The sequence below is a fragment of the Nycticebus coucang genome, chromosome 5 (genome assembly GCF_027406575.1).
Source record: "Nycticebus coucang isolate mNycCou1 chromosome 5, mNycCou1.pri, whole genome shotgun sequence".
Classification (NCBI taxonomy): domain Eukaryota; kingdom Metazoa; phylum Chordata; class Mammalia; order Primates; family Lorisidae; genus Nycticebus; species Nycticebus coucang.
In genome coordinates this window covers 101220433-101232732 of record NC_069784.1, presented here as the reverse complement: position 1 = coordinate 101232732, position 12300 = coordinate 101220433, and the positions used below count along the sequence as shown (strand labels likewise).

The window sequence follows — 12300 nt, the reverse complement described above, 5'->3', positions numbered from 1 at the left end:
TCTACTGTACTTACATTAAAGTGTATTCAACAGAAAGAAAAGAATATCCTAATGTAGGAGTTTGTTAGGGATGTAACAAGCTAGGCTTCAGTCCAAAATAATATGATTCTTAATTTAAAGAGATCTCCAGACAATTCATGTGACTGTTAATTTTGAAGAACACTGATTCTAAGTGACCTGCGCTGGCATTACTTTTTGTCTTGGGCCAGGTTTGAGAGATGTAGAAGATCCCCTTGTCCATGCAGTGGTGAAATAGAAGGGGAAGTCTCCAGGAGCTCTAGCTTGTTACTGAAATCCACTCTATTATTATTTGGTTTTATTCCAGTGATCATTGTTCTTATGCCTGGTATTTTTCTTGATCCTGGTGATGAATAAAACATGATTTTCTACATGGAAAAAGCGATAGTTAAGTAAATAAATGATTAGAATATATTGATAAAAGAAATTTGTTGCATTTGTTTTATAAAAAAATAGGCTCATTTATAAACATCTGAAATGTTCTTCATTGATTCTATAATTCTCTACTACTGTATGGTAACAGAGGCAGATGTTCTGAATCATGATGACGACATACGACCTTTTAGCAAATTGAAGTTGAGTAGAAGAGATGGAAATATAAATACATTATTATAATACAGTGTGAAAAACAATATCATATAATTATTTAAAAAATCATGGAAAAATATTTTGCATTTGTTTCGATTCTTACGTGTATTTATATTATTATATTTCAATTTAGTAATCTATAGGTCATTTGACAATCACACCTATCCCCATTAAGTGAGGTTATGCTGGCCTCAAAATATGAGGTGGGAGACATTTCCTCTTTCTTCTTTGAAGGAGTTTGGGTAATATTGTTACTACAACGCTCTTAAATATTTTTAACAATTCACCAGTGAAGCCATGTGGATATGAAGTATTTTTTTTTCTTGTCAAAAAAAATATATTGGTTAATAAATCAATTTATATATGTATAAAAGAGTATTCAGATTTTTAAGTTATTTCAAGTGTGTTTTTCGAAGAATTTGTCTATTTTATCCTGATTATCAAAATATTTGCTACAACTAGTTCATAATATACTCTTTCTCTGTCATTCTAATCTGTAGGGTCACTTATAATAGCAAAATGTTTTTATCCTTTATTCATTTTTTTTCTTTAACCACTCCTGATAGGCTTTTCATCAGTTTTATTAACACTTAAGAAACAATCTGCCTTTATTGATTTTTTCTATTATATCCCATTCTGCTATTTCTATTGTATTCAGTTCTGCTATTGCCCTTATTATTTCAATCTTTCACTTTTGAGGAGTTTCATTTTCTGATTCTTTCAACTAGCTTTTGCAGATAGAAATTTAAATCATTGATTTTCCAGTATTTCTTCTCTTTTAATAGCTCCCTTTAAGATAATACGTTTTTCTATAAGCATGCTCCTAATATTTATGCCCCCATAATATTCTTAGCAATGAATTCATTTTTATTGAGTTCTTCACTTTTAATCATGAGGTTCTTTCTTTTAGCACATGTAGTAATTTTTGATTGCCTGATATCATTCATATAAATAAACCAAAAAGGTCTAAGATAATGCTATCGTTCGCTTAAGATGTTTCACTCTTCTCTCAACTAGACAGATAAATGATGGCTCATCAGTTTATTTTAATTAAGGACTATGCTGAGTTGAGCCTGTATATATTCTAAAGCTTTTACAAACGAGGTTTAACAAATACCAAATTATAGAAGTGTTAGTATAGGCCTATAACATCTACCTATAGCAACATCCATACAAAGGCAGAATCATACAGGCTTCAGTCACATTCACATCTTACAATGTGTGACTACTCCTTTCTTTCTATCACCTTACAGTCATAGGCAACTACTTCTCAGACTCCACTTTACACTTATTTCTACTTTTTCAGACCCCGTTCCCATGGCACTAGGGTAAAAGATTTTAGGAAATAAAGGGGAAAAATAAGGGAAGGGATAATGTCCTATCATTATAACAACGAAGAAGGAGGCTAGAGTGTTAATCTCCAAAAGTTAGACCAGGGAGCTATCCCTTTCTACCGAGAGGAAGCAAAGACGAAGGGACTGTCCTAGTTTTAGGCATTTGAAATGCCACTGGGCAACTGTGGAAGAGCTGCCCCTGCTCTGCTCTTCAGGTCTTTTCAACCATAAATCTAGTTTATTCTGGAAAGCCCCCCGCCCCATCTGCAAACTCATCTAACACAATTGCCAAATAAATTTCAGCATACTTTTCCAGAGTCTGCCCATTTATATTTTTAGCCCTGTTTGGAATTCACCAAGTGCCTTTACAGAAAATTGTCCATGTGCTTTAAGCCACGTCCTTCAATGTTATGTTGATATATACAGTCTCCAAAAATATTCTTCTGTAGGGTTAAAGGCTGACGTCTTAGCCTCTTCCCCCATTCTGAATCACCAAAAGCCTCCAGAGTACAGCATCTTTAAAAAGTCACCTCATCTCTTTGAAATACGAGCGTTCCCCATGTCCTTATTACTCCAATAGATCTCTATTTCTTTCAGTTTGTTGGTGTCTAAAGTTAATAACACGCACACATACACGCAAATACTATATACGTAGTGAAAATATGCATTTCTTGCTCTGGTTAATCTATAAAGATTTCAATATTCCGCTTAAAAATTCATTTTCTTATTCATTTTTGAAAATGAATTTTATTTCTTTGCTTTTTTCCCCCCTTCTTTTAGTAAGAAGTGAACTAAGGAAGATGGATTCTTTGAGGAGGATAATAAATCATTCTGGACATGTTAAATTTAAGATGACAATGAAATTGACACAGCATCAGAGGAAGTTGGAGACGTGGGACTTCAACTTGGCAACAAGGTCAGGACTGAAGATATATATGTCTCGCAGACATATGTGTAAATGTGATAGTTTAAATTATGACACTGGATGGTATTTTCTGGTAAAAGAATGTAGACAGAATAAGAAAGGTTCAAGAACCCTCGTCCCCAATTTAAGGGTGCTATAAGGAAGTAAAAAAGTAAGACAAAGAAAAGAAAAATTGATGAAATTGAAAGTAATCAGCAATATTCAATGAATTATCAAGGAAAACAAGGGAAAAGAGGTGGTGACTGACCAAATTATAATGGGTTGGTTCACTTCTAGATAAGGGAAAGAATTACATCATATTTAATTCTTAATAATAACTAGAACAGGCTAGGCACCAGTAGCTTAGCGGTTAGAGTGCCGTCCACATACACCAGAGCTGGCGAGTTCAAACCCGGTCAGGGCCTGCTAAAGAAGAATGATGACAACAAAAAAGTAGCCGGGCATTGTGGCGGGCACCTGTAGTCCCAGCTACTTGGGAGACTGAGGCAAGAGAATCACTTAAGCCCAAGAGTGTGAGGTTTCTGTGAGCTGTGATGCCACAGCACTCTACCAAAGGTGACATAGTGAGACCAAAAAAAAAAAAAAGTAGAACATTTTACTATCATCATACAGCAAAATCTAACTTTATGTTTGGGAAATACATTTTTTTCTAAAGGGTTTAGTACTATTACAGTTAATTGAAATCATCTCAGACTATTTTTTGTTTAGTAGTAACTGTACAGATATTTTACCTCTTGAATAACAATATTGACTCAAATAAAAAATGACTATAACAAGTCTTTCTCTCTTTCTCTTTACATATAAGGTCATACAAAAAAAATTTGATACAAAAATTGATTTAACAGAGCAAAAATATCTAAAAATCTGATACCTCTCTAAACGAATATTTCAGTTTGTTGTAGAAGAAATAAAGGCGTTTCTGCAATAGTCCCTTACTCCACATTGCTCTCGCATCTGGTTTTAAGGATTTGCTCCATATAGCCTACAGCGTATGACAGGTTTTATCTTCTTTCTGTCTCTTACAGTCACGAGAGGGCAATTTTATTCTCCCACACTTAAATAGGCCACAATCCTACGTGGCTTTTTTTATATAGCAAATTTTTAAATTGACAATTTTCATGTAGGTCTCTGAAGCAACCATGAAAGTTACTAGAACGTGTCAGCTTTCTAGGAGTTGATTTCAAATGTGTTCCTTCTGAAATACATATATTACTAAGCATAATTAATTTCTTTGGGCTATGTTTAACTAGGTAAGTTTCTGATAATTTAATAATGCGTGAGGGATATATCCATGCATCCCTAGTTGAAGGGTTAAATAAAAGCAAACTGGGTTGTTTTCTGTGTTAAGTTATCCCCTGGTTTCTTGTCCATGCGCTATAAGTTTATTGTTTCATTTCTAAAGATAGGTACATCACTCAATAATGAAACTCTATTTATTAAAATGGAGAAACTAAGATCTTAAACAGCCACATAAAGAAAAATGTTAGAATATAATTTCAGCCCAAGTAATTTACAATTTTGCCACCTGAAATAAAATATAGGTTTTTGCAGCTAACAAGAAGACGATGAAATTTTTCATCTAGGTGTTACTATTTGAAAACTTATTTCATAAATTTTATTTCCCCATGTGATAATCCAAATAGATTATATACCATATTATATGTGTTTTCCTTCAAATTGTTATACACTTTAAAGTTAAAAATTACTACAGAAAAAATAGCCTAGTTCTTGTCTGTTCAAAATATCTCAACTTGGTTGATGGCTGGGATTAGTTCTCTTTCCTCTGTATTTGATATATGATAAAGAGAATTACAACTGTCAAGAATAATACAACAGAATAATAAAACTATTTATGAAGAATTATCAAAACTAGTAATCCAATAGCCCAAGTCACTTTAAATTTTCAAAGACCATGGTTAACAAAGGTAGCAGATATTTATATAGACAGTTTATAGACTAATTTCATCTCCGTTTCCTTAACAAGACATCTATTAAAATATCAACCAGGAAATGCGACCCTGTCGGATGCTCTGGGATATTCAGTTGCAACACTAATAACTAACCAATGATGTAAATAGTGTGGAAGTAATTATTATACAATGTGTATGTTTATTGAATGCTGTCATAGTATGCACCATTTTACATTATATGTGCATTATCTTGTTAATTTGAATAAGATAAAATTTCTTCAAAGCTGTTTCTCCAGTTGATTAGTTTTATTTTTCCTTAAAAATTATGGGCATTATAATTAAAATGTTAATTGAAATTTTAATAATAATATTCAACTCTCACAGAATTTTCAATGAAGCAAATGCATTAACTATGTAACTGTACAAAGAAAACATGATCAAACGGGTTAGTGCTGTAAATGATATTATTATAATTAAGTCATTAATTACTGAATGTACACACTGGGTGGTTCAATGACTAGACTCCTAGACTCTGTGTTTCACTCATAAGCATATTGCAGATGGGATATCAGAAGAAGCCAGAAAGACAATACTAATTCTAAACTCTAGGAAGGTAACTAAAGTTTACCTTAATTTTTTACCACTTTTTTACCAGTCCTTGCTAATACTAGTTACAAGCAGTTACCTATTTACAAAACATTTTAGGAAAACAAACATACCTCTTTCACATAGATAAAGCACACAATTTTTTTTTCTTGATTCTATTTTCCATATTTCTTCCTCTGCTTTAAACTAACTGAACCGTTCATATGGTAGACGCATTCAAACTATTTTATTTATTTTTTGGTAGATTGATGAAAACAACTGTTTATGTTCTATAATTTAAGTATTAGAAGCTTCAAGGAGTCCCATTTCTGAGTTTTTATCTGCACATTTTTTCCATCACAGTTGCTTCCTTCTGGCATTGTATTACTTGAAGAATGTGAGGCAGTGGCAATGACTAAAGAATTAAATGGCATAATACACTTTTCTCCAACCCTGAGAGCAGGAAAAGGAGGAAAAAGCCAGTAAAGACAGCTATATAACTTTGACCTTTATCGCTTTCCTTTAGATTATTTCTTAAAAGGAAATTATTAAATTTTCATGTGATCTGCAGAGCCTAATCTTGGTTGATAAGATGAGAAGAATAGACAATATTATTAACTGCTTCATTGCCAAGGTATAATCATTATCTCCCAGAATTCTTAGGGCCATTATCTCCCAGAATTCAATGCCCGTCCCTGAGGTCGTGAGATTGCAAGCTTTATTTTGCTCCTGCTGTCATCGTGTGGAGCAGTGAGCAGAATTACACGACATTTTTGCAGCCAGCTTTGCTTAAATCTTTCTCTCTCCCTTTTTTCAAATATTAAACAAATTCTCTGATCTGCTGGATCATTTTACTCAGCCAATATGTCTAAACACCTGCCTTACAATTTTTAAGGTGATTATTTAAAACTGAAAATATCATGAAAAGTCACCCTAGTGTGGAATTTCTTTGAAGAAAGTGGATTATAGAGTAGCAGAAATGTAGAAATTGGGTAGGCATTCAAGTCTTGGAAAAGCCTATCTGCTTTTCTCACACAGAGGCAAATGTGAGTTTTAAGCAGCAATTCTGTCTGTGTCCCTCCTAGAACTGTAGAACAATTTCTTTGCATTGGTCATGGCACCTTCCTGAGAAAGACTGCCTGCTACCAAGAGCATGTGGGATCACGCCCTGCAGGAAACAGAAACAACCATCCACCAGGGCAGGTTTTGCAGGGCATGGTGAGGACTTGCCCCAGATCTGTTCATAATTCACACATCCTGAGAGCCTCGGTTCCCTCTCACACCATCATGTCACCTTTATCCTTCTTCTTCTATTATTGAACAGAAACAAATCAAGATGATTTCTACTTGACAGAAAGCCATATAGCACGCATAAATAATAAATGAATATCACAAAACATGCTCACAGTGCTTGGTACCACCACTCCATCTTCCCCTTCCCCCAAAATACACAGCATGGCAAAGGCAGTTCCTGGGGAACTTTTTAGCATGTGAGCATCTCTGGGTTTTAAAAATGTCAGCATCGTGGCAGGTTCCTTCTGCTGTAATAAGGGGTAAGTAAAAAAAGGTTTTACAGTCTCTTTCTTTTAAAGGTAATATGAGGAAGTACACGTAAGTTTACTATTACAAGAGTCAAGATTTACTATTACCCGCGAAGGAATTACCTCATTTGAGTTATTAGCTGTTAATTGTATTCTAGCAGAGGAAGGATGATGTTTTCCAAGATCTAAAAGCTACACTATGTCAATAGCAAAGCATTTATGTACAACCACAATAAACACACACGCACAAAGAACCAAAATCTTAAATGAAAAAGGAAGTATTTAAAGTCTTTCCTAGACTATTTTAGAATAAACTGCTTATTTGATTCATTTTGTAATAAGCTAGAATCTTTCTGGTAACAATTTTGTTCAAATAAAACCCACAAATTGTTTGATTTGAATTATGATACTAATATTTGCATTCAATCATGAAATTGTTTAGAAGAGCAATAAGAAAACAAAGTGATTTGAAAAATCTTCAAGATTTTCTTTTTCTCTGAAAATATTCCTATTCTTTAGAAACCTCTGATAGGGCAAGCACTTTGAAAAGTGCATTGCCTTGTCATTATGATAATCAATATTTCACACTCATTTTGTTTAAAAAAAGCATATTTTTGGGACACACCAAATGTGTTGTTAATGATGGACATCCAGAGATGTGAATCAGTACACATTTCAATTTACCTTTGTGTAAACTGCTTTTAAGAGACAAAAGCAGGGTAAGACTCTGCCTGACTTAGGAAGAGACTTGTTGACATATTACCAATGATGAAGGCAAATCAGATGGTAAATTACCTTTGAGAGGTCCCCAGCCTCCAAATAGAAGCAGATAACAAACACATTCCACGTAACCCAGAGGACTAGCCAGACAGCATACTGCAGAGAAGCAACAGAGAAATAAAACACAATTAATCTTGCATCGGCTGGGTACAATTCAAATAGAACTTGAACTCTGACACACCCAAGTTATAAGATTAGTAGGAAATGTTAGATACTGCTTCTTTTTAAGCAACAGGATTAAGTGCACATTTCTCTCATGTTGACTTTTTTCCCCTCACTGTTATGGACTTCTATAACATTAGAGCTCAAATAATTGAGAATAATTATTAGGTTTCAAGACAAGAGAAATGGTAGTCTACATTTCTTTTTTAAGAGTAAATGATTGCTTTCTAGAGATCTAAATAATTAGATGCACTAATGTACATGGAAAATACAACCCATTAAAAGAGGACTTAGTTTCCTTAAACAAAATCATCCCACGTAAGATAATGTACAACCTTTCTCCAAGTTGTGTGGGGCCATCTCAAATCAGTCTTTATGCCTCTCTCCCACCTAATCAGTTTCCTCTTCTCAGTAAATCTTTTTCATGTATCTGTTCACACCTCCTTATTTCATCCTATCATTATCTCTCACTACAGTGGCCATGTAGCTATTATCGCTAATTTTGTTCTGTTGTCTATTTAGTGTACCTTCTTCAATGATGACAACTTTTCTTATCAAGGGACAGTTCTGATGACTCAGTAAACTAAAATATACTGAACACCTAGAAGGCAACATTGCTGGAAATATACTGAGAATATATTCAATGATATATTGACAAAAAAATGATAAATTCTTCTGGAATTCAAGTGAGGGTGATAAATTTTAAAAAAGAGATAGTCATCACACAGGATTCACAAAAAGATATGTAGTGGTAAGAACCAGGAAGGAAGAGGGGAGGAGTATACAACAGGCCCTGGATAAAAGATCCTGCAAAGCTTAACAGAAGAGGCTTAATGCCTTGAAGAAGATGCCATTCCAGCTATCTTATGGACTTAATGAAACAAAAGTGTAGCAGGTTGGAAGCCTGTGGTGGGAGGCTGATGTAAACAAAGGAAAAAAACACAGATGTTCATTTTTTAAAAGTAGAATAAGAAGATACCACGTCACTTCCCTCCAAAACCACACTTCCCATTCTTCCAGTTGCTCCCATCATTTGTATATGGAGTTCCAAAACTCCATGTTTTGCCATGTATAATGTGTTCCTGTGTATAAAGTGCACTGATGTTTTGGGCCCAAAATATCAGGAATATATCCTTCACTTAAAGTTTTTAAAGGAGGGGAGAAGTGGCCTCACAGTGATGCCTTCTCCTCGTGCGAGAGAGCTGGCCCCTGAAGAGAAGCTGGAGCAAGCCCAGGTGGTGGGTGAGAATGGTCCAGATGACATGAACACCCAACTTCCTCCCACCATGACCTCCTGGCCTACCCTCATCCCCACATCCTCTCATTTCCTATTTCCACCCATGTCTGTAGGTGTGAATGTGTCCATGGCCGCTCCACTGAGAACCCTGCTAAGTGGCAAGGGCTGGCTCTACATGCTGCTGGTTCCAGATGGTCAACTCCTTTCTGGACTGTCTTGCCTTTAGTTCAGGTGGCCCCATTTTGAGGCCCCCAGGATACCATGCTGCAGAGGAAGCCTTCTCTGATGAATCCACTGTGAAATACTCTGCACTTACATTTCTGTTTAATGACTACAGACCATGACCACTGGAGACATCCAGACCTTGAGCACTCAGTAACTAACGTCAGAACAAAAAATACCAGCCCTTCCCAAACTTGTAAATACTACAAATCACCTGGAAGACTGGTTAAAATGAGACTCCTGAACCGTCCCAATACACGTGAGTGCCCTGAATCATCTCTCCAGGAGAAAGACCATTCACATGCATCCTAGATGGTTCTTCCCACTATCAAGTTTGGGAAATTATACCAACTCAACACCTGGGGGTTCCAAACAACTTGGAGGCTCAAAATTACAGTCTATGGGCTCAAGTACCTCTGAGCTTTCATGTTTCACTTCCAGGTATCCTACCAAACAGAAACTTCATTGGGAAGGAGTCCCAAAGTCACAAGGAGTCCCAAAGTCACAAGAGCAGGTTCACAAGACCTACTAGTGAAACTAGGTCTTAGGACCCAGGCCTCCCATACTCCAGCCCATGGATCTTCCTCTTCGGCATGGCATCCTGGGGCCTTCAAAATGGGACCACCTGCATTAGAGATGAGGCAGTCCAGAAAGAGTGGGGATTGACCATCAGGAGCCCAGAGCAGGCAGGGCTGGCCCTTGTCGCTCAGATCACCTTTCTGGGAGATAAGTCCACCAGGGTTCTCAGCAGAGTGGCCGTGGACCCATTCACATCAACAGACATGGTGGAATTAGGAAATGAGAAAATGTGGAGATGAGAGTGGGCTGCAAGGGGACAGTTGGGGGAGGTCAGGTCCCCGGATCCTTGGGACCACTCTCACTTGTTCACTCCCTTCTACTCCACACTGGCCAGCTGCATGCCTTTGGCCACTCAGGAAAGAAGGAGACGCCAACTGCCTGGCTACTTCTGCCCTACTTTTGCTGAAGTACCCACACTAATTGTTGCATAGTTGTCAGCTGCACTCCTGCTTCCAAAATGGCAGTGGTGGCCATGTGTCCTGTGATGGGCAGGGTGGGCTGGACATTTCTGCAGCTGTGATGCCTGCCTGGGGAGGGAGTAGCATCGAACTGGGGGGTAGCATCCCATGAGGAGGTACAATTACCATACTCCAGGGATTATTTTGCATATAGATGTCATCATTGCTTTCTTAAGTTAGACTTTTAACACATAAGGATAAATAAAATAATTAAAAATATTTACAAAGGTACAGAAATAGTACTACCAATGTATAATATAAATCCTTATGTTTCTCTCAAAAATGTGGACAGAAATGCACATTTTACAGAGGGAAGTACAGTGTTTAATTTATGGTTCATGAAGCTCCATGATTTTGTTATCTTTTGAGCCATGTATTTAGGTCACTATGAAAGTTTTGAGACAGACTGTGTAATGGTCCATTATTCACTTCCAAGAAACATAGTTGACAGCGTCCTTTTTCTGATCCACACATGAAAGTTTCAACCTGCTTGGCTTAACCGTGTTGCTGGCAGGGCTTCATTTATTTTCATCTATATGGATTTTATATTTCTTGATTTTTATTTATCTCCAAACTTTTGTAGTGACCCATGTTTTTCAGTTATCTGGAATCATCTTGCATTCCAGACACGTGTATGATTTGCTGTTGCATGCACATGGAAAGTTATTTTCCACTTCTGTGCCTTTGTATATTATTCCTTTATCCTTGAATACTTTTTCTTTCTTTTAGGCATTCCTCACCACCTATTAGTTTTTTATTTTTCTTCAATGATTAATTCAAATATCACCTCCTCAGTGATATCTACTCAGAATTGACTGAGCTTAGTGCTGCAATAAAGTTTGCTTGTCCTAATTTCATTGCATGTCCAAATGTTTATAGCTAATTATTTTCATATTTTCTACAATGCATGATGATAAGCTCCTTAAGAAAAGGGACAATCTTTAAAAAATTTTTGTTTCTATCCCTAAGTTCTAAACTTAGTACTTTGCACAAAATAGGTATTCAGACAATATTTCATATACCAAGGAATGAATGAGTAGCAATATGAAGATCTTATTATTTTCAGAAGGATGACCCATCTTCCTGCCTAGATCTGGCTTTTATTAGATTACTATGATCATTTCTGTAGTGTGAAGAGAGTTCTACATGATGAGTTTATGTAATAGAAAGTGATGACTCAGCTATCTTCCAAAGGTGATAGGTTCATCGAACTGCTGAATATGTACATTTCTAAGCAGAGTTAAAGTGAGGGCAAAACCAAATGGTCCAAACAAAAGAAGGGATTTGAGAGTCTCTCTGAGGTGAGGGTTAGGGAGTAGGACAGATTAGGAGGCTGAGCAAGCTATAACAAGGGAGGAATGTCATTTATAGAACAGAGATCTAGGGAGACATTTCAGTTTGTTTCAGTCACTGGATTTAAGTGATGGTAAGACAGAAAGGAAGAATGACTAATTGTGTTTTATCTTGTCCCTTTTTTCATAGTGATGCATTTCCCTCACCTCATTTACAATAGAGTGCTAAATAAACATCTTTGACTACAGGTCATGATAGCAGGACAGTAAGACACTGGAGATGGGCTGATGACAGACACTATATTACACATATCAAATATTTTTGAAAATTTGTCATTGGCAAAAATACTTTATGAGAATGGCTTTAAGGAATGTCAATGTTGAAGCTTTCTTTTTCACAACTGAAATTATATTTTAAGCTTAATAAAAGCTAAAAATGTTTACCTGTATTCATGAGGTATACATGGTATCGTCACTATTTAGATATTGCATACCAACTACATACTAAGTATTTGGAATCTTCAGGCAAATTTACGTTTAATCACTTATATGTATATATAAATACAAATTAAAGTTAGTTTGATTGAAACTATCAAGCCAAAAATTTGTTTTAGTCACCAAAATTAATAATTATCTGGAAAGATAGGTAAAATAATTGGGCACACACAA

General features: G+C 35.9%; 1 protein-coding gene across 3 annotated transcripts in view; it reads right to left on the bottom strand.

Annotated features, from left to right (window-relative positions):
- The window catches only part of NKAIN2 (sodium/potassium transporting ATPase interacting 2), a 1094549-nt gene that overhangs the window by 528538 nt on the left and 553711 nt on the right, over nucleotides 1-12300 (bottom strand). For all 3 annotated transcript variants that reach the window (XR_008380247.1, XR_008380248.1, XM_053592354.1), the window contains one exon: nucleotides 7697-7777. Coding sequence is in view for 1 of the 3 variants with exons in the window: in XM_053592354.1 (XP_053448329.1) it covers nucleotides 7697-7777 (81 nt within the window). In the remaining 2 variants the exon portion in view is untranslated. The remainder of the gene's footprint in view (nucleotides 1-7696; nucleotides 7778-12300) is intronic.